This window comes from Sceloporus undulatus, chromosome 1 (assembly GCF_019175285.1).
Source record: "Sceloporus undulatus isolate JIND9_A2432 ecotype Alabama chromosome 1, SceUnd_v1.1, whole genome shotgun sequence".
Classification (NCBI taxonomy): domain Eukaryota; kingdom Metazoa; phylum Chordata; class Lepidosauria; order Squamata; family Phrynosomatidae; genus Sceloporus; species Sceloporus undulatus.
The window spans coordinates 115136754-115158253 of NC_056522.1; the positions used below are offsets into that span (position 1 = coordinate 115136754).

The 21500-nt window shown below is 39.5% G+C and overlaps 1 protein-coding gene across 1 annotated transcript in view; it reads right to left on the reverse strand.

The window, feature by feature from the left end:
- GRIK2 (glutamate ionotropic receptor kainate type subunit 2) overlaps positions 1-21500 on the reverse strand; it is a 430590-nt gene that overhangs the window by 34118 nt on the left and 374972 nt on the right. Inside the window, 1 exon segment of the mRNA XM_042457168.1 lies at positions 11685-11910. Coding sequence (XP_042313102.1) covers positions 11685-11910 — 226 coding nt within the window.

Genomic DNA, 21500 nt, shown 5'->3' on the forward strand with positions numbered 1-21500 from the left:
GAATTTTTCTTGAATCAGGCTAATGTAAATAGACTAAATTAGGCAGAATCAAAATGGATGAGTCAAGATACAATCTATTGCAAGAATATAGACTATATACACATTGGCTGGAATTCTCTATGGCAGTTATACTGATCACAACTGTTATTTTTTCATGATTCCTAGATAGTCATTAGATAACATTAGATAACATGTTGCATAGGGATCCAATCTCTACTTTTCTGGCATCAGCTGCTGCTGTGATTGATGGGTATCTGTTCCTGTGATGACTGGGAAGCAGCTGGTTGATTTCCCTCCTATGAGCAATCTCTGATGTGAGGGAGAATTTCACCAGGGATCTAACAGTGCACAAAATTTAATTTTTCAAGGAGGTTTTGGAGAATAGAGGAGAAGCTGGCCTGAGAACATTGTTGGAGGAGGGCTCTTTACATTTTTCACTTTTCCCTTTTTTTTCCTTAAGGGGCTATTGGGGACTTTTCCTCAGAGGAAGTGAGTCAGAGATTTGCCTCTGGAAGGAGCTAGTAGCCAGGAGCTCTCTACATAAATATAGGCCCAGTGACTTAAACTCAGTGACAGAGCTTGGAGACAAAAGCCAAGTTTAGCAGGGGAAGCCCATAGTCTTGTTTCAGTGCCTCCTTAAGACTTCTCAGTATGGACACTGAAGGCTGCAGTCACCTGCAACACTTATGGGATGTTTGTCTTCTTGCCTAGAGATATGGGGAACTTCACCTGTCCCAAGTGCAAGTTGGTAGCCCTCTTGGAAGAGAAAGTCCGGCAGCTGGAGGCCCAGGTAGCTACACTTCAGCATCTTAGGAAGCAGGAGGTTCTCCTGAACAGAACAGACTTGACAGTCTTGGACAGGAAATACACAAAAGGAGATAGTTGGAGGAATGTCACACACAGAAATAGAGAAACCAAGGAATGTTCTGTGAGCTTGCAGCTACAGAATTGATTTGAATCTTTCTCTATTATCAGGAATGATGAGGAGCAGCAGCAGGGACAGACTTCAAGGACAGAGCAGGGGACCCTGGGAATACAACCAAAGGGAACAGCCACTGCTAAGCCTCGGAGGAGGCGTGTGGTGGTCGTGGGGGACTCCTTGATGAGGGGTACAGAAGCAGTGGTTTGTGGGCCTAACAAAATGTCTCGGGAGGTGTGCTGTCTCCCTGAGGCAAAAATCCGTGATGTGACAGAGAGGCTGACAAAACTTGTCAAGTCTACTGACCTTTCTTTTGGTTCATGTGGGAACCAATGACACTGCAAGGAACAGCCTTCAGAATATCAGTAAGGTTTATGAGGCTCTGGGTAGGAAGCTGAAAGAAATGGATGCACAGGTTCTCATCTTATCTCTTCTCCCAGTTGAAGGGCACAGTCCAGGATGGGAGAAGAAAATAGCGGATGTAAACAACTGGCTCTGTAGATGGTGCCGTGAAGAACAGTTCGGATTCTTGGATCATGGGCTGCGGTTCCATGACGAGGGACTTCTGGCAAGGAATGGGTTGCATCTCACACCAGTTGGCAAAAACATTTTTGCCAGTAGTCTCAAAAATTTGATTAGGAGGGCTTTAAATTGAGTTTTGTGGGGGAGGGAGACAATATTCTGGAAGACAAAAGGGCTGGAGAGACTAGTCAAACTGACACAGAGGGTACAAGGCAAACAGTGCAAGGACCGGAAATTGGGAGGCAAAAAAAACTTGCACAGGCAGCAAGTAGGGGGGACTCATGTTTAAGATGCCTCTACACTAATGCACAGAGCATGGGAAATAAACAGGATGAACTTGAACTCCTAGCACAACAAAGCAAATATGATATAATAGGCATCACTGAAACCTGGTGGGATGAGTCGCATGTTTGGAATGTAGAAATAAAGTGGTATAATATTTTTAAGAGAAACGGGCCAAACAGGAAAGGAGGAGGAATAGCATTATATGTCAGGGACATTTATACCACTGAGGAGATCCAAGACATTGATCCTGGAAGCCAGGTGGAGAGCATCTAGATAAAAATTAAAGGGGAGGGAAACAACAGGGATGTTATTGTGGGAGTCTAATACAGACCCCCCCAGTCAGATGGAGGAATTGGATGATGCCTTTCTAGAACAGATGACCACACACTCAGAAAGGAGAGATGTAGTAGTGATGGGTGACTTCAACTATCCTGATATTTGCTGGAAGTCAAACTCAGCCAAATCCTTAATGTCTAGCAAATTCTTCACTTGCCTCGAAGACAATGTCATTGTCCAGAAGGTAGAAGAGGCAACAAGGGGGCCAGCTATTTTAGATCTGATCCTAACCTGACTTGGTTAATGGACTGCAAGTGGTGGGATCCTTAGGTGGAATTGACCATGTTCTCCTGGAGTTTGTTATACAGTGGAAAGGAGAAGCCAGGCATAGTCAGACACACATTCTAGACTTTAGGAAAGCTGATTTTAGTAAACTTAGAAGAAATACTGGGGGTGATCCTATGGTCAGCAATACTAAAAGAGAAGAGAGTTTAAGACGGATGGGAGTTTCTTAAAAGGGAGATACTGAAGGCACAATTTCAAACAGTTCCAATGAGGAAGAAAAATGGAAGATGTCTCAAGAAGCCAAGATGGATGATTAAGGAACTTTAAAGAACAAGAGGAGCTAAGTTTTAAATGAGACATGTATAAGAAATGGATAAACAGGGAAATCATCAAAGAGGAATTCAAACAAATAGTCAGCATGTGTAGGAGTAAAGTCAGAAAAGCTAAAGCACAGAATGAACTCAGGCTTGCTAGAGAGGTTAAGAACAATAAAAAGGGCTTTTTGGATATGTCCGCAGCAAAAGGAAGAAGAAGGAAAAGGTGGGGCACTGTGTGCAGAAGATGGCAAAATGCTAACAAGGTCAGAGAAAAGGCAGAATTACTCAACACCTTTTTTGCTTTAGTCTTCTCAGAAAAGGCAAAGGGTGATCAACCTGAGGAAAATGGATCAGAGGACAGAATAAGGGAATTTCAACACAGAATAAATAAAGAAATAGTGCAGGAATACCTGGTTAACCTAAATGAATATAAGTCTCTAGGACCAGTTGAATTACATCCAAGGGTATTAAAAGAACTGGCAAATATAATATCGGAACCATTGGCAATAATCTTTGAGAACTCCTGGAGAGCAGGAGAAGTCCCAGCAGACTGGAGGAGGGCAAAGGTTGTCCCCATCTTCAAAAAGGGGAAAAAAGAGGATACTAACAATTATCATCCAGTTAGTCTGACATCGATACCAGGAAAGATTCTGGAGCAGATCCTTAAACAGAGAGTCTGTGAACATGTAGAAGGCAATGATATAATCACAGAAAGTCAACATGGTTTTCAGAGAAACAAGTCATGCCAGACAAACCTGATCTCTTGTTTTGATAAAATTATCAACTTGTTAGATTAAGGAAATGCTGTGGATATAGTATATCTTGATTTCAGTAAGGCCTTTGACAAGGTTCCCCATGACATTATTGCAAGCAAACTTTTAGAATGTGGGCTAGACAAGGCAACTATTACATGAATTTGTAATTGGTTGACTGGCCGAACCCAAAGGGTGCTCAATAATGGCTCCTTTTCATCCTGGAGAAAATTGACCAGTGGGGTCCCACAGGGCTCTGTCCTGGGCCCAGTGCTGTTCAACATCTTTAGCAATGTCTTGGAGGACAAAATTGGGGGCATACCTATCAAATTTGCAGATGACACCAAATTAGGGGGAGTAGCAAATACCCCAGAGGACAGGATCAAAATTCAAAATGACCCAAATAGACTAGAAAGCTGGGCCAAAGCTAACAAAACAAAATTCAACATGGAGAAATGTAAGGTACTGCACTTGGGCGGAAAAATAAAATGCACAGATATAGGATGGGGGAGACCTGGATGAACAAGACTACATGTAAAAGGGATCTAGGAGTCCAAGTAGACCATAAGTTGAACATGAGTCAACAGTGTGATGCGGTAGCTAAAAAGGCTAATGCAATTTTAGGCTGCATCAATAGAAATATAGTGTCTAGATCAAGGGAAGTAATAGTGCCATTCTATTCTGCTTTGGTCAGGCCTCACCTGGAATACTGTGTCCAGTTCTGGGCACCACAATTCAAAAAGGATGTGGAGAAACTGGAGGTTGTCCAAAGGAGGGCAACTAAGATGGTGCCCTATGAGGAATGACTTAAGAGAGCTCGGGATGTTTAGCCTGGAGAAGAGATGGTAAAGAGGTGATATGATAGCCCTGTTTAAATATTTTAAGGGATGTCATATTGAGGAGGGAGCAAGCTTGTTTTCTGCTGCTCCAGAGACTAGGACACAGAACAATGGATGCAAGCTCCAGGAAAAGAGATTCCACCTCAACATTAGGAGGAACTTCCTGACAGTAAGAGCTGTTTGACAGTGGAACACACTCCCTCAGAGAGTGGTGGAGTCTCCTTCCTTGAAGGTCTTTAAACAGAGGCTGGATGTCCATCTGTTGGGGATGCTTTGATTGAGAGTTCCTGCATGGCAGGAGTTGGACTGGATGGACTTTGTGGTCTCTTCCTACTCTATGACTCTATGATTCTATGATCATTCTGCTGCCTGTCACACTGGAGATTACTCAAAGGAGGGCATGGAAATGGCAGTCAGCTGCTTCCTGAATCACAGGGAACAGACTCCCAGCAACCGCAAGTGGTGCTGTCCAATACTTGGGGGTTGGCACTGGACCAGAATTCATTTTATAGCAATATAACTATGGTGCATATGCATATGTATCTCCCATACAGGATTCTAGTGAAAGAAGCTATGTGGATCTCCAATAAGAACATGCTTTTGCTCTCTCTTCTGAATTTGTTTTGTTTGTGTCTTTTCCTTTGCAAGCATATGACTGTACATTCCACTTTTTCAAAAACAGTGGGTCCATGCAGTTGAGATCTGCTTCCAACATCCTTGTTATCCCCCCCCCCCCCCCATTCTAAAAAAAAGTATTCTCTGGGTATAGCTCAATAAACTGATTTCTGAACAATCTGTCTGCTACATTTCACATTTCACGGATACATAATTAGTTTTTTCAGAGTAACAATACACTGTTCTGGGGGTTCTGTTCATGCTGGAAGAATCAATAGCAATAGTTCACTGAGTGCACTCTAATATTTAAATTATCATCTCTAAGGAGAAGGATGTAAAAATGCATTTGGCCTTCCTTTCAATGTTGCACATGAACAGTGCTCATATCCTACAGAATTTCTTCAACAGAAAAACACAGAAAATTGTGCTACACCATTTCATACTACTGACTTTCATTCCTTGATTGATGCATCCTGATACTGAGCCTCCAGATGGTTGGGTCCATTAGTGGCTACTGAGCTGAGGTCCTGGGTGAAGGATGGTTTCAGAGGATGTAAAACCATTTTTTTAGCCCTCAGGTTTTGTTATGTATCATATGTTCAGGTTCCATTTTAATATATACAACTTTTATACAGCTCTAAATTTAAGTCTCAGCAGTTCTCTCTTGCCACTTCTGGCCTGCTATTTTCTCACATTAGACCAGTTTGACACCAGTTTAACTGCCATGGCATCATCCTATGGAATCCTGGATTTATTCTCTGGAATAGTCATATCTCATCGATGAGCCCAGTGTTTTTGTTTTAAAAACATACTCTTTGGAAACAGTCAAAAATGCAACAACAACAAAACTTTCAAAAATTCACAGTATCTCTCATAAGTTTGACAAGGAGGGAGAAAAATATTTCCAATCTTCACTGAGTGTGTTGTCCTGCCTAACAATAATTATTTGACTGTCACTATCAAATACATATGAAAGCGGAGGGCGGGGGGGGGAATGAGGTAACATGATAAAAAACAAACACTATGTTCTACATGGCTTATTTAGAAAAATCTGCATAACACTAAGTGGTCAAAAATATGTCAAATGCACAGAAAACCTACTGAAACTGAGTAATAGGAGATTTTTTTTTAAAAAAATGGAGAAATTATGGGGGAAGAAAAGGGTGGTAAATTGCTAATCTCTCTATTTGCAAGTGCTGAAAAGTTGCTAAGAAGAAGAATGAAAGCCTAATGCAACATGTGATAAACCTTTCAGAGTAATCCTTTTATCTTATCTTTTGTCCAGGAGTTTCCATAGATATATGTCTCCAGTTAATTTGTTGCTCTGCTGGAGATTTCTGATCCAATTGTTGAATTTATATAATCAGGCATCTCCTTTTGAATATCTTAGTTAGTTACTATACTTGTTGAGCATCTTTCTACCATCAGCCTGTACAGACGAGCTCTTATTTTAATTTATTGCTTTCTATAAACATGTCTTGGAGTCTGAGATTTGAGCTAGAATCTTGTTGGTGACAAAATGTGGGGAAAATTCTAGTGCTTGAGCTTTTTCTAGGAGTGGTAAAGGAAGGCAGACAAAATCTACCAGCTCTTCTAATTTTCACAACACATTCACAAAACACTCCCTTTTCCAACTGCCTTTTCACTCCATGTTCAAGTCTACTGGGTTAATAAACACTTCAAATATCTGTTCATGAGGAAAACATAAGACATAACTAATATCTTGTCTTCAATTACTTTCTAAAGATTTCAAGGTTACTGTTGGTCATGAATAATGCCAGATCAAAAAAGAGAAGTCTAAGAAGAAAATGAAGATAACTGTAGCTATGTTTCCTGCCTAAATGACATTTTAAATCTCCCATTTGGAGAGTGCAAAATTAAAGCTATTAATGAGTAATGAAAAGAACTCTTAAAATAGCAAAGCTAGCATTGTACAATTTTGTATCATAAAAAGATTGTTTCATATCACTTCCAGGAAGCAAAAGACAAGTAACCAAAACAGTTTATTCTTGTCCACTGCATTACATGGTGGGTTTAAAGCCTACTTGAAGAAAGGACTCCTCATACAAAGGTAGAACAGCAGCATTATAATTCACTCATTAATGGCTTGGATAAATATAAATAATTCATAAAGTCATATTCCTAGCAGTGGCATAAAGCTGTAGATCATAAATTATTGCCTGAAACCTCTTTTTTTATAGTGAAGCCTTTAATTTAATGGAGCAGTGTGAAATACCTTTCTCTAGATGTAACGTCCGGTGAAATAATATGAGCAAATAATCAAAATGAGCCAATTCCAAACTGGAATTCATCATGTGCTGTTTGGTTGACTGAAATAAAGTAAGAAAGAAAAGATGCCTACAAACAACAATGATCATGTTCATGTTGATATTGATAATGATGATGACTAAAAAGAAGTTTTAATATATGGAAGAGAACATACTGCCAACATTTGACTGAAAAAAGAAAAAACATTTAAAAAACTGGTTTTATACATATGTTACCAGCTCCTTCACTCATCTAATCCACATAATTATTTGTTTTTGTGCAGAAGGCAAAAGCAATAAAAAAATGGTGTTGAAATAAAAACAGGGAGTGAGCATACAAAGCAACACAGAGGTCTACAGTGGGCTTTTTCCCAGCCTTGTTTCTGGATTCCATGAAAGGAGCTCATAAAAATATGGGAAAAATTGAATTCCTGGAGAAAAATTGTGGAAGCCTCATGCTCCAGTCTGATTTTTTGAACTTCGTTGACTATAGTGACTCTGAGAGTTCATGGCCATGAACTTTTCTGACTTTTCTGACATGCACCTTTCTGACACTGTTATGGAACTGCCACCACTGGACCTAATCACATCACCCACAATATTAGATACATTTTCACTTGCTTAGCCTCAAATGTGATATATGCCCTCCTCTGTCAATTAAGCCATTCAGCACTCTTCATTGTGCAAACCAAGGATTAATCAGACATTAGGAATGTGAATACACAAAAATCAACTGAAGAACTTTCCTGGGCATTGCATCTAAGACTTTAGAACAGATCTTGAACAAAAACTATGAAAGAAGATTGAAAAGGGAAACAGCAGAATTGGAATATATCTATATATCCAGTCCATCAATAATGGATTGAACAAAGACAATGGTTTCCTGGAACTCTACATATATCACAACACTAGTTAACTCCCTAAGCTTCATGAGGGCAATCATGGGCAGTTCATCACAATCTCCTGACTAGTTTCCAGCCAACATCACAGTACATTCCAACAACATCACCAACATTCGTATGGTTATCTACTCACATTGGGTATCCTTCTGTCTTTATCCCACAATGACCATGGCTAAAACTGAACTTGTCACCCCAAGTCCTGGGAAAGACTAAGCTCTCATCTTTTGCTACTCTATTGGGCAGTACAGACTGCCATGAAACTGCGGTTTGCATCAGCCCATTTTAACTCCAGAGGGACGGTGCAGCCCCCAAACTGCATGCTGTCCCTCTGGAGTAAAAAGAACCCAGTGTTTCCATGTTCTTTTTGCGGCGCTGGAGTGATGTAAGCAATACATGGTGCACAATGATGTGTGGACACTGCGCATTGCTTACGTCAAAATCGTGGCACCCATATGGATGGGACACCGCCATTACTCCACCGCCGTGCTGTGCTAGGGTTAGGGATGGTGCGGCTGGTGCACGGTCCCTAATCCTAGTATTGGCACCAGCACAGTGCATTTGGCCTGTCTGTTCCAGGCCATAATTGATAAGAGTTAAAGTATAGTATAGTTGAAGAACTTTCCTGGGCATTGCATATGAGGCCTCAGAAAAGATCTTGAACAAGGACTGCACTCCTAAGAACTGGAGTGCAGCTTTGGTGCAGCTTCTAGCCTCTTGGGATGCATGAATCATTTAAACAGCATCCCTCCAAAGTGACCCAAAGCAGCTTTAATTTGGCCTGTCTGTTTGGGCCCTAGTGACACTCATTTATGGAATAATCTGCTGAAGTCAGAGTTTAGTAATGTGGCTTTTGTTGGATAACAACTCCTAGAACCCTGGGATCACGATCATTGGCTATGCTGAATAGGGAATGCTGGGACCTGTACTCAAAAGTTAACTTTTCCACACTCTGGCCCAAGGAGGATTGCCTAGCATCTGCTCTAAGTGAATATTTCTATTTCTCTCACAAAATGAATATATTTTTATTTTCCCAGACCCTTTAAAATGGTGAACATAGTTTGTTCTTACTCTGTGTCTTTATCTGTACATATTGCCACAAAAATCCACCATGTATGATCATCATCTGCTTTCTACTAACTAGGAGACTTCTGGGTGAAACTCTACTTGAAGATAATTCTTCCAATGGAATATATGTCTTGGATCCAATATATAATGTCATGTTTGTTCAGCAGGCTGTCACAATTTGCAACCCACTGTAAGCTTATTCTACATTTGGGTGAATAAAACAATTAGCACAATAGTTGTCTGCATACATTAAAAAATCTCTGTTTTTACCAACACTGAAGACAAAGATTCCTAATAAAATGAATTACTGTGAGCAGTGATTATTCTGAATCAGAATTATTTATTTATTTTTATTTGTAATATAACACTATTGTTAAAGTTCTGTTTGATTGATGACTGCTTTCATACATGGAGCTCTAAATCCATCTTTAACACAACACCATTCAATTACAAACCTGCTATTTGAACAGCATGGGATAAAGTGTCGGAAGATAATATTTTCACATATTCAGTTACATTGTAGCATAGCAGTCTACAACATCTGCATGAACATTTTCCACATTTTTGCACTATTTTTGTCTAGGCATAGATGCCAAAAACTCATGATAATCTGCTAGGATTAAGAGCAAGCAATATCATTAGGGAGGGAACAGAAATGGAATTTAATTTGGAAGGTATCTATGTCTTAGACAGCCAGATCAGTCACATGTCATTTCAAAAACATTCGGTTGATCTTAATACAATACTTAACACAAATGGCTTCATTCATTGATTAGCTACTCAAACAAAATAAAGGCAAGCAAGGATCAATTTAGCTAACTTATTTTCTGAATACAGGAAAAATAAATTTCAGTGGAATGTCTACAGCATAATGAAGGAAAGAGTAACTGGTGTCCTTCAAAGGCTGCCACTATTATTGCACACTATTGGTTATACTTTGAAGGAACGTTACAGTGCTCCCAACACAATAGAGGCAGTTAACTGAGACAGTCCATTTATCTTTGGAATAATAAGAAATTATAATGGATAGTGAACAGAATATAATATAGTGTGTGTGTGTGGGGGGGGGGGGGAAGGGGGGACAGTGGAGCAGAATATCCAGCCATCTCCCCACAATGTCTAGCAAAATTAAACTTGTGATGTACATCATCAGGCTGATGATACTTTACTTCATTGTAAAGTGTTTGAAGGGACTGGCAAATCTGAGAAAAATGTGGAATGAAATAAGAAGGCACTCCTCAAGAAAAGGAAAGGCTACAGATCTCTTTAGTGTATTTACCATTAAGATAAAAAAAGGAAAAAAATAGGAATCTAATCTGTGTCTAGAGAGAAAATAATATTCACTTTATACAATTTAATTATGAAATTGCCTGAACGAAATCATAAGCATAGATGAGCAAAACAAATGTCCACTGCTTTTGTTTACTTATTTATTCATTTATTTAAATGTATGTCTCATACACTTACTAAGGCACAGAATAGACAAAACTTGTAAATGTATACACCCAGAAAAAAGTTGTGTTTTGTTTTGTTGGTGCCTCTGGTATGTATGATGAGCCTTGTTTAATATCTGCAGATGATTCCTCTGCACCACCTCAGGGTAGCACACAGACTAGTGTATGTGACTTTTCACACTGCCACTTCCCCTCTCTCCATGAAGCCTCCCCCCTTTCTACCATGGGCCTCCCAAGTATGAACTTCACTTATTTATTTAATTTATATCCCACTTTTCTCCCAAGATGTGGCCTAAGACAGATCATAGCACACACTGAAACAAAATACAGCTAAAATACAATGATTACAATTTTAAATGATTCAAAGCAAACAGCACTAAGTCCTTCAGTCCTAATTTAAAACAATATAAAAGCTTGTGGAACACAGCTATGAGATAATAGTCCAGTAATCCCCCCATCCCATTAAAAGTCTCTTCTGCAACAAGCAGTTAAATGCCAAAGGGCAGCCTTAATAAAAATGTCTTTGTTTGCCAATGAAAGGAGGGCAGGAAAGAGGCCAGCATAGCCAAACATGAGTGAGAGCCATAGCCAAAGAACATCTACCACGAAATCCCTCTAACATATCCGCACTAAAAGTGTCTGTGACAAAGGGTGTAATTCTTCACTGTTTCTTCTTAAAGAAAGCATGGAGTAATTTTAGCAATTTGTTTCCCACTGTGAGAATCTTTTAAAAAAAAAACCACCACACCATCTTCAAAGTCAATTCACAATTCAGGACTTATTCCACACAAAATTCACACATGGTTGTCTTGTGCAGAAAACTTTTTCTGTGCTGGAAATAGCAAAGGTTCCTGTCAGTCGAGGAGTCAACATATGAAAAACACATTTTTGATCATTTTTCAGATATGTTTGAATATTCTTTCCCTGCTTACTTGTGAGACACAGATTTTGTGTCAATTGCATAAATTGTGATATTTCACTTGGAAAAAAGTAGTAATAATCATAATAATCATGATCAAAGCCTTTTGAGGCACTCCACATATATCATCTTTGATAATCATATAAATCAGCATAGCTATAAAAATAATAAAACACAGCTAATGGCACAAAGTGTTGTTATAAACAATATGGAGGAGGAGGAAGAGGATTAATCCAACTCCACTTCATGAATTCAAAGCAAACTTACCCATGGGAGTTCCAACACCATAACCTTTAGAGTCAATCAGGCCTCCAATCTGCGTCAGGTTACAGTTCCGCTGTGTAACAAACTCAATGGTAGTTGACTCCATTAGGAAGGCATAATCAGATGTGAGTACACGCTGGATGCCTTCTTCATTACTTTTTACAAGCACCGACTGTCTCCTGCTATTCATAAAGGCCCACATTTTTTCGTATGTGGCAATTTTTGATTTCTGAAACAGAAATTGCAATATTAATAAGACATCTCTATGATCGTGTAACCAAATGTACTCCTATTCAAAACAGAATTAGTTTGATCAGAGAGTTAACAGAAACAGTGGATCATAGAATAGGAAAGCAGGAAGAGACGGCATTTTTTGTTTTTTGTGGGGTTTGGGGGCTATGTGGCCATGCTCTGGAAGCATTTATTCCTGTGGCTGGCAACTCTTCATTGGAGCAAGGCTCACAGGGCTGCACTGTAAATGTACATTTAATGAACCTGGAATAAATTGGTTTAACTAGTAAGATTTCATTCAAAGGTCCCTATTAAATGTTATTTTACAACCTTCCAGATTTCCTCATTAAAATTAAAATTCCAAGGAATCACTGGGGGAAACAAATCAAAACATTTCGTTTTGGCTAGTTTTTAAAAGGATTTCAGCAGCCTGGTTATCATAAACCCTTAGTGATAATAAGAGCTTTGCAAAAGCTCAGAGCACACAGCAAAATTCAATCCTAACTATTCCAAAACAGTTGTTCTTCATATGAAAATATGATAGTTTAACATCTATATGAAGCCGCTGGGTGAGATCATACAGAGTTATGGTGCTGGGTGCTATCAGTACGCTGATGACACCCAAATCTATTTCTCCATGTCTTGTTCGTTGGCCTCGAATTCTAATGGCATCTCTTCTCTCAATGAATGTCTTCGGGCGGTAATGGGCTGGATGAGGAAAAACAGATTGAAGCTGAATCCGAACAAGACGGAGGTGCTCACGGTAGCGGCCCCGAAACCAAGAATTGGGTTGCAACCACCAATCCTGGACGGGGTCACACTCTCCTCTAGTGACTGCATTCACAGTCTGGGGGTGCTCCTTGACTCGTCACTCCTGATGATAGATCAGGTGAATGCGACGATCAGGAGCGCCTGTTATCAGCTTTGACTGATACGCCAGCTGCGCCCTTTTCTGGAAGTAAGGGATCTCGAGACTGTTGTGCATGCGCTGGTAACCTCACGCCTTGACTTCTGTAATGCGCTCTACATGGGGCTACCCTTGTGCCTGGTTCGGAAACTACAGCTGGTTCAAAGCATGGCAGCCAGGCTTGTGTCAGGAACATCCAGAAGGAACAATATCACTCCGGTTTTGAGGTCCCTCCACTGGCTGCCTATTGGTTTCCGGGCCCAGTACAAGGTGTTGGTTATTACCTTTAAAGCCCTAAATGGCTTGGGTCCAAGCTATCTCAGAGACTGCCTCTTCCCATATAATCCTCCCCGCGCTCTCCGGTCCTCTGGGAGGAACTTGTTGCAGCCTCAAAAATCGAGGCTTGCGGCGACCTCCCGGAGGGCTTTCTCTGTTGTTGCCCCCAGGCTCTGGTACGATCTGCTGGACGAGATCCGTCAATTAACATCTTTGGACAGCTTCAAAAAGGCTGTCAAGACGGATCTCTTCAGGCAGGCCTTCCCAGACTAAAATATCCCGGCCTCAGGATCTCAGGATTTCCCCCCTCCTCAGTAATGTCTCCAAAGCCCCCTTTTCTTTAGAACTGAAGTTGCAGTGGTTTGTTGGTTGGTATTATTTTGTTTAATTTATTGTTATTTTAACTAGTTGTTGTGGTTTTAAATTAGATATGTTGTTTAATAACTTTTTAAGGGGGGAGGGAAATATATTGTTTTTATGCTGTATGTTATTTTAATGTTGTAAACCGCCCGGATTGGTTTGCCACAGGGTGGTATATAAATTAAAATTTATTATTATTATTATTATTATTATTATTATGATATTGTTTTCAACATTACAAAGGACTACAGTTCCCAGAAGGCAAAGGATAGCATTCTCAGATCTGCATGTTGTTGTTTTAAATCACATCATGTGGTGACTCCACTTTCATATATGGCTTGTGTATATTGACAAAACTTTCTCTGAGACAAATAAAGTGACAGATAAGAAACTATCTCAGGGAGATGGATGCAGTTAAAATGCAGAAAAAATGGTAGTAAAAGTGTAACCCAATCTAACAGTGTTGAAAGTTAAGTTAAGAAAAGTAAAACAAACAGAATCCTACAATTTGTAATGACAAAAATTATTTGCAGTGTGATAAAGAGTTAAATGAAAGTCCCTCTACCCTAAATTACTTCCTGATAAACTCTTGAAACTAATCTAAATTAGCTGGCAGACAGAATACATGATAGAGTTCATTATATTTTTGTCAATAGACAACAAATGTTAATAAATAATAAATAAAAATTTTATTTGTATACCACCCTTCTCAAAATCAGGGCGGTGAACAACAGCTATACAACAATGCAACAATACAACAATACAACAAGAAACCATACAAATCAATTAGCTTGTTACCTCAAATCAATTAGCTTGTTACCTCAAGCTATTCAGTGGGCTAGATTCAGATATAAAGATATGCATAGCTGGACTGCTGCAAGAGTTTCCACCCTGATCCCCACAGTAACCCCATCTCAGCCCCAGTAAATGCTACACTTAAAATGCTATATTCTAAAAATAGAGTGGAGACACCCAGGATAGTATCTGTTCTGTCCTTTAAGGACAGTTTTGTCAAAATAATTTACACTATATGATGTCTTTGTTGTGACAAATGCAGGCTAGACAAACTGTGGCCTTGAAGTCACATGCTCTTTTTATGCCCAATTGACCCCTTCTGACTCCCTGAACTACCATTTTTCTGCCCTAAGATGAGGGAATTGCTAGTTCTATAAACTCCAAAGAGTGTCCATTTTCTTTTTAAATAAGTGTGTATATGATGTGTGTATGCATGTTGAAAACCATAAATGGACTTCCAAACCCCTTAATTTTTATTGCTTTTTCACATTTTTAGGTATTATTATTATTATTGTTATTGTTATTGTTATTGTTATTTATATAGCGCTGTAGATTTGCACAGCGCTGTATATAAAACAATAAATATATAAGAGTAAAGCCACCTATGTCGTACAATCTAAGAAATACTAGGATAATACATATATCCATATGATCACTGGAAGACCTGAAAATTGGTTCTCAGACCCAACACAGGTGTCTATTTTGCTCTACTGTGATAAGAGTATATAACACATAAGGGTAATGTAGACCAGCAGCTTGGAGCGGCCTCAGGCTGCTACAGGCCCGGTCCCCCCCCACCCCAAATCAATGCAGGACTGCAGCGAATGGATGCCACAGTCCTGAGGCTGGCTGCCACCATGGTCCCGAATGGGTCGCCAGTAAAGAACAGACTTTCCCCGCTCCTTCTATTTCTGGCTTTCCCCAGCCAGGCACAGTCTCCGAGCAGCTTCTGGCCACTCTGGGGGCATGTGTCATCTGCAGCCCCACCCCCTAAAGTGACCAGAATCCACTCTTTCTTGCCTGTCTGCTTCAAGCCATAGTGCAAGGTTTCTGACAATTTCTTAAATATCTTAAAGTGAATTTTGATTCTTTTGTTCAGTTTTGAAACCCATAAAATATTTCAGGTTTTTAAGGCATCCTGGGAATTGTTATACATAATGCCAGTAACTCATAAATATCCTAAAATCATTATCCACTATACAACAACTCACAATAAAAATGAGTATGCCTCAAAAATACAGTCCACTTAAAGATAACAATAAAAAAGAAAAGAAGGAAAATAGAAGTTTAATTCTATTTTAATGGTTACTTTTTGTATGTTTTTCATTGTATCGTTCTTTTAAATTGTGAGCTTCTTTGAATGGAAAAACATTCTGGTGGTCAAGAACAAAACATTTGTTTTTTTACCAACATGACTCTCATTGGATATGGAAAAAGGGAGACAAAAAAAATGAATGAATGAAAAAACCATGGAAATATCAAAGAGCAAGTGTAAAAAACTAGAAATAAAAACATGAAGGGGAAAAAAGAAAACAATGAAAAGTGGCTGAAATACATTATATGGACATCAAGCAGAAGCTATCAGATAAGTAACTGTATTTAAGACAAACGTGCAAAATAAATGAAACAGGAAGAACAAAAAGAGATTCTTTTGGATTTTTAACCCATATTGATTACGTAGAAACAGTAATGAAAATAGTATGAATGAAAGATAGGGATCAAATATTATTCAAAGTTTTGATGTTAAAGAAGAAGATTCAACATTAAGAAGAACAGAAAGTGATGCTGATAATGTTAGAGAAGAAGGATTTAGGAGGTGTGGCCTCCAAATTGGTTGTTGCACTGCCAATTTTAGCAGCCCTAGCTAGCGGTTGTGAGGGATGATGGGAACTGTAGACTGACAGAATCTGGAGGGCCATGCATTCCCTATCCCCCATTCTACCAAAAGTTGAAATGATGAAGAGGCTAAAAATGTTGAAGAAGCAGTGCAAAGGTAAGAATGAAATTGGGGGGAAAATAACTAAGAAAGAGAAGAGAGGTAAAGAAAATTGAATGGTCAGACATATAGAAGGCTGAAGAGGGATCTAGAAAAAGTAGTGGTAGAAAAGAAAAAAGACTTTTTAAGATTTTGCTATGAGAAAACAATTGGAAGTATGTGCTAGGGCAGTTCCATCTTTACTGCATAGAATGGCATGTTTGCTATTAGCTTGCTGTTCTGGAATAGAAACATTATCTGTGAAGTGGAAGAACCAATGGATTAGCCACAATACATGCGACAATAAAAGCATGAAGAATGGTATTATATGGACACTGCTTGATTAAAAAAAAATAGCATCCAGGTCTGCCCTAAGGTCTTCTCATGGAGGGTCATACAGGGTAAATTTTATATTGTGCTTGGTTCTCTTCACCATTTTAAAAGAAAGTACAAGAATCTAACCTGTACATGTGCTGTATTATTAGCTCTTTGTCAGTAAACATTCCTGAAAGCAACAAACAAAATTAGAAGACAAGCCTTTTCTGTCATGCACTAATGTTAACTTTATAAATAGCTACTCCTCCAGCTCTGGGACAAGAATGGAGAACAAGATTGACATTGCAGATCCTTCCAAAGTTGAGTTGACTGACATCTGTAGCTTTGCCCCGAAGGAGGATTAGTGGTATATATGGGATAAAAAGAACATTTATTCTGAATAAGGATAACTTCGTATCCCTGCTGAGACATAATTCAAGGCTTATTTCAATTTGCCTGGGGACTTTTGCAGATCTATCATTCAAACATTTCCAGGACCCAATGGTAATAAAAGTAGAATTTTATATCCATCTGCAAGAAGTCACAGAGATGGTGCCAAACTATGCTATACTATTGATTGTGTGTATTTCAATGATAAAGTGGAGAAAAGAAAATGAAATATAATGCATGGGATCATGTACAAACAAGGGTTTATTTGTGTACTCTGGTCTAAAAACAAATTATGCTTGTATGTATTTTGCATTCATATTTCTATATATGAATGTACACTTGAGCTTTATGCAGCATGTTATATGGCAATTGAAACATTTCTATTGTGCAGAATAGACAAAAAAAGCCAGATTTTCAAATAAATGGAAAACCTCTATATCAATTTGGATCATCATCTAATCCCTTTTCTCTTAAAGCATATACAATTACTTTAGCTTCAAATGACAATGATATATAACAACAATAAAATATATCAATTACAATAGAGTTAAAAATCAAACCCTAGACCTACCGCCTCCCCATACCCAGTACTAAAACAGAATTAAACAATAATAGTATTAAAAATATTAAAAACACTAAAAGCATTTTTAAAAAGGCAGAAATATAGGCGGGGAAGAATAGACACATGAGGGGACAATATCTCTATATCTGGGGAGGGTAACTAAGTTGGAAAGGCCTGCCGGAAGAGATCTGTCTTGAGTGCTTTCTTAAAAGCTGTCAGAGTGGAAATGTGACGGATCTCCTCTGGCAGGTCGTTCCATAGTTTAGGAGCAGTAGTAGAGAAGGCCCTCTGAGAAACTGATATTAACCTAGATTTTTTTGGCTGTAGTAGATTTCTTCCAAAGGACCTTAGTGTGCGGGGTGGACAATAGGGAAGAAGGCGTTCCCTCAAGTACTCTGGGCCCAAGCCATGTAGGGCTTTAAAGGTAATCACCAACACCTTGTACTTTTCCCAGAAACAAATAGGCAGCCAGTGCAGGGACTTCAAGACGGGTGTTATATGGTCATTCCTAGAAGTTCCCGTGATTAATCTGGCTGCCATATTTTGTACCAACTGAAGTTTCCGAACTTGGTACAATGGTAGCCCCAAGTAGAGCGCATTACAGAAGTCCAATCGAGAGGTTGCCAGTGCATGTACTACTGTTTCCAGGTCCCTCGGCTCCAGGAAGGGGCGCAGTTGACGTATCAGACGAAGCTGATAGCAGGCACTCTTGACTGTCGCATCCACCTGAGCTGTCAGTTGGATCGAGGAGTCAAGAAGCACCCCCAAGCTGCGAACAGAATCCTTCAGGGGAAGTGTGACCCCATCCAGAACTGGCTGACACAACTCCTTTCCTGGATTTGGGGTTCCTATAGCGAGTACCTCCGTCTTACCTGGATTCAGCTTGAGTCGGTTTTCCCTCATCCAGTCCATTACTGCCCCAAGACAGGCATTCAGAGGAGAGATGCCATCCTTAGTCACTGCTTCAGTCCGAGACATAGAGAAATATATTTGGGTGTCATCAGCGTACTGATAACACCCCGCCCCGGATGATCTCACCCAGTGGCTTCATGTAAATGTTAAACAGCATTGGGGACAGAATCGCGCCTTGAGGGATGCCCGATTTGAGCTCCCTCTTGGCCGAACAAGTGTCCCCAAGTGACACTATCTGGAACCTCCCCGAGAGGTAGGACCGGAACCACTGCAATGCAGTGCCTCCAATACCCAACTCCCTCAGGCATTCCAGAAGGATACCGTGGTCAATGGTATCGAAGGCTGCTGAGAGGTCCAAGAGCACCAGCAGGGTCACACTTCCTCTGTCGATGCCCAGACGGAGATCATTGACTAAGGCAACCATGGCAGTCTCAACTCCGTATCCCATCCTGAATCTGGTTTGAAATGGATCCAGAAAATCCGTTTCCTCCAAGACTGCTTGTAGTTGATTGGCGACTGCTCTCTCAATCACCTTGCTCAAAAATGGTAGTAGTGAGACTGGTCTGTAGTTATTTCTATCCAGGGGGTCCAGGGAGGGCTTTTTTAAGAGTGGTCTAACTACTGCCTCCTTGAGACAGGGACGCAGGGAGCCTTCCCTGAGGGATGCATTAATTATGTTTTTCAGCATCACTATGATTTTTTTAGAACAGGCCAATTTAAGTATTTATAGTGTGCCTAATATCTGAGTGGCAACAATTAAGAAACTACTAGGAAGATGGTCAGGCTGCAGTCTACAATATCAATAAATTTCCATTCAGCAGTCATATTTCTTTTTAAATGTTTAATTTCTGGCCCTCATTCAGTGAATGATTTCCAGTGTTATATAATTTTTATAAAAAGTAATTATGCTTTTTTGTTTCTCAGAACCACAGTTGAAAGACCCTGAAACTTACATACCTGAAACATTACACGTATACTATAATGATGTTGGAAATATGCATGTGGTAAGTATTTCATTTTGAAAATGCATTGAGTTATTGAATTTATTTTATTGAATTTTATTGAATTTATTTATTTATTTATTTATTTAAGTTCATTTCTTTGTATTTGAAGCATGAAATACCACCTGCAGTCCCTGGGCAGACATATCCTTACCATGATTTCAACATAAATTGAATATGGTTTGAAGAGATAGAGTAGTAGTCCTGGGGCCAAAATTATACTCAGCTTAGCCCCCTATCATAGGCATCATAGACATAGCCTAGGGTGCACCATGACATTTGGGTTCCCAGATTTCCAGCAATTATGGCATCACTCAGAGGCCAATGCCTTCCACTCTGACAGCTTTACAGTGTTGTGTGAAAGCTTTGGTATACAAAACTAATGGGATATTATTTTTCTTTGTCTATCTATTTATTTAATTTACATCCCACTTTTCTCTGAGCACAGGAAATGATGATCTATAACAAGTTGCATAAAAAAAACCCCAGAAAAATCATAATATAATTTTAACAAGGAGAGGTGATCTACATTTTACATTGAGAATGCACTTTAAAATGCATGCTTACAGCTTCCCACAGCCTTTCATTCACAAGTAGCTGAGTAGTTGAGATGGTTATTTAATGGAAATAGTGGCTTTAGGGGCATATAAACCAAGGGTTGGTGTGTGTGTGCGTGAGTGCGCATGCAAGGGTATACAGTATTGCATTTTTTTTTATTACTAAGAAAAAGTCCTGAAGAGTGAAAAGTTGCAGTTCACATTAAGTCTCATGATCTCTCTTAGTAGAAACAAAACTTTTAAAATTATTCATCCTTGTATACAAGGGCAAAAGATTTGCATCCCTAGATTACTAAGAATTATTACTTTATCCCAATAGACAGGACAGAGTTTTTCCACTGATGCCCACTCTTCATTTTCTTGTTCTCCATGGAAAGAAAGGAAGTAAGAATCAGGCATCAGGGACACAAGATAATTAACATTCTGTCACTTTGAAGCTTATCACATGGGCCTTTGGGAATGTCCCAGTGTGTAATGAAAGGGGGTGGGATGGAAACGGAATGGGACTATCACCTGTTTTATTGCACGCAGGAACACCGCCAATGCCACTGGAAGTGCCCATTCCATTCCACATCCATCCCAGAGAGGGCAATATTCAGGAACTGTTCTGAAGTGTTCCTGAAAATTGCCTTCTCTGGGATGGATGTGGAATAGAACAGGCACTTCCGGTGGCATTGGCGGCATTCCTGTGTGCCATAAAACAGGTAATAGCCCCATTCTGTTCTCATCCCGCTTCCTTTCCTTACACATTGGGACTGTTTCCAAAGGACCATGTTACAAGCTCCTTTGGCACAACTTGCCTTTTCTAGGATGCATTGCTACAAGGTCTAGGATGGCACAATGCCTATCTTGGCATCCTGAAGAGCTGAGAGTTCTACAGGTGGTGCCATTTCCTGGAAGCTTGTAATGGATAACATAAATACAAGGTGCGCATTATGGTTCTAAAGTACAAGCCAGTGACTTCCCAGAGTTCAGCTACAGAAATGATTCCAAACCTTTGACCCTCCATGTGTTTTGAACTTCAGCTCCCAAAAGCCCAGCCAACTTGGTCAACAGTAAGGAATTATGGTAGTGGGAGTCTAAATCATCTGGAGGATAAAAGGTTGGGAACCACTGAAGAACAGTAACATTCATGTTCTGTCAGGTACATCATTTCCTTGTTCATACAGAGTAGATGGGTTACTAGCAGTAGTGAAGTCTGCCAGTTCTATTCACTGTTTCTCTCTTTATCTTGATAGAGAAGCAATTAAAAATGTATCACATATTCCTATGACATCTGATCCCATATCACATATTTATCATATTATTGGAAAAAAAACATTCTATCCAATTATTTGTAACTTGGAGGACAGACTCATTTAAAACAACTGTAGTTGCCAAGAGCCCTTCTCCTCACTCCATCTCACTATTTACAGCACAAATAATAAATCAGAAGAAGACTTTCTGGACATTATGACACTAATGTCATTGCCACCTATGCAGCTACATATGACATTTACATTGCATTTCTGTCCTCCATCATAGCATCATAGCATCAT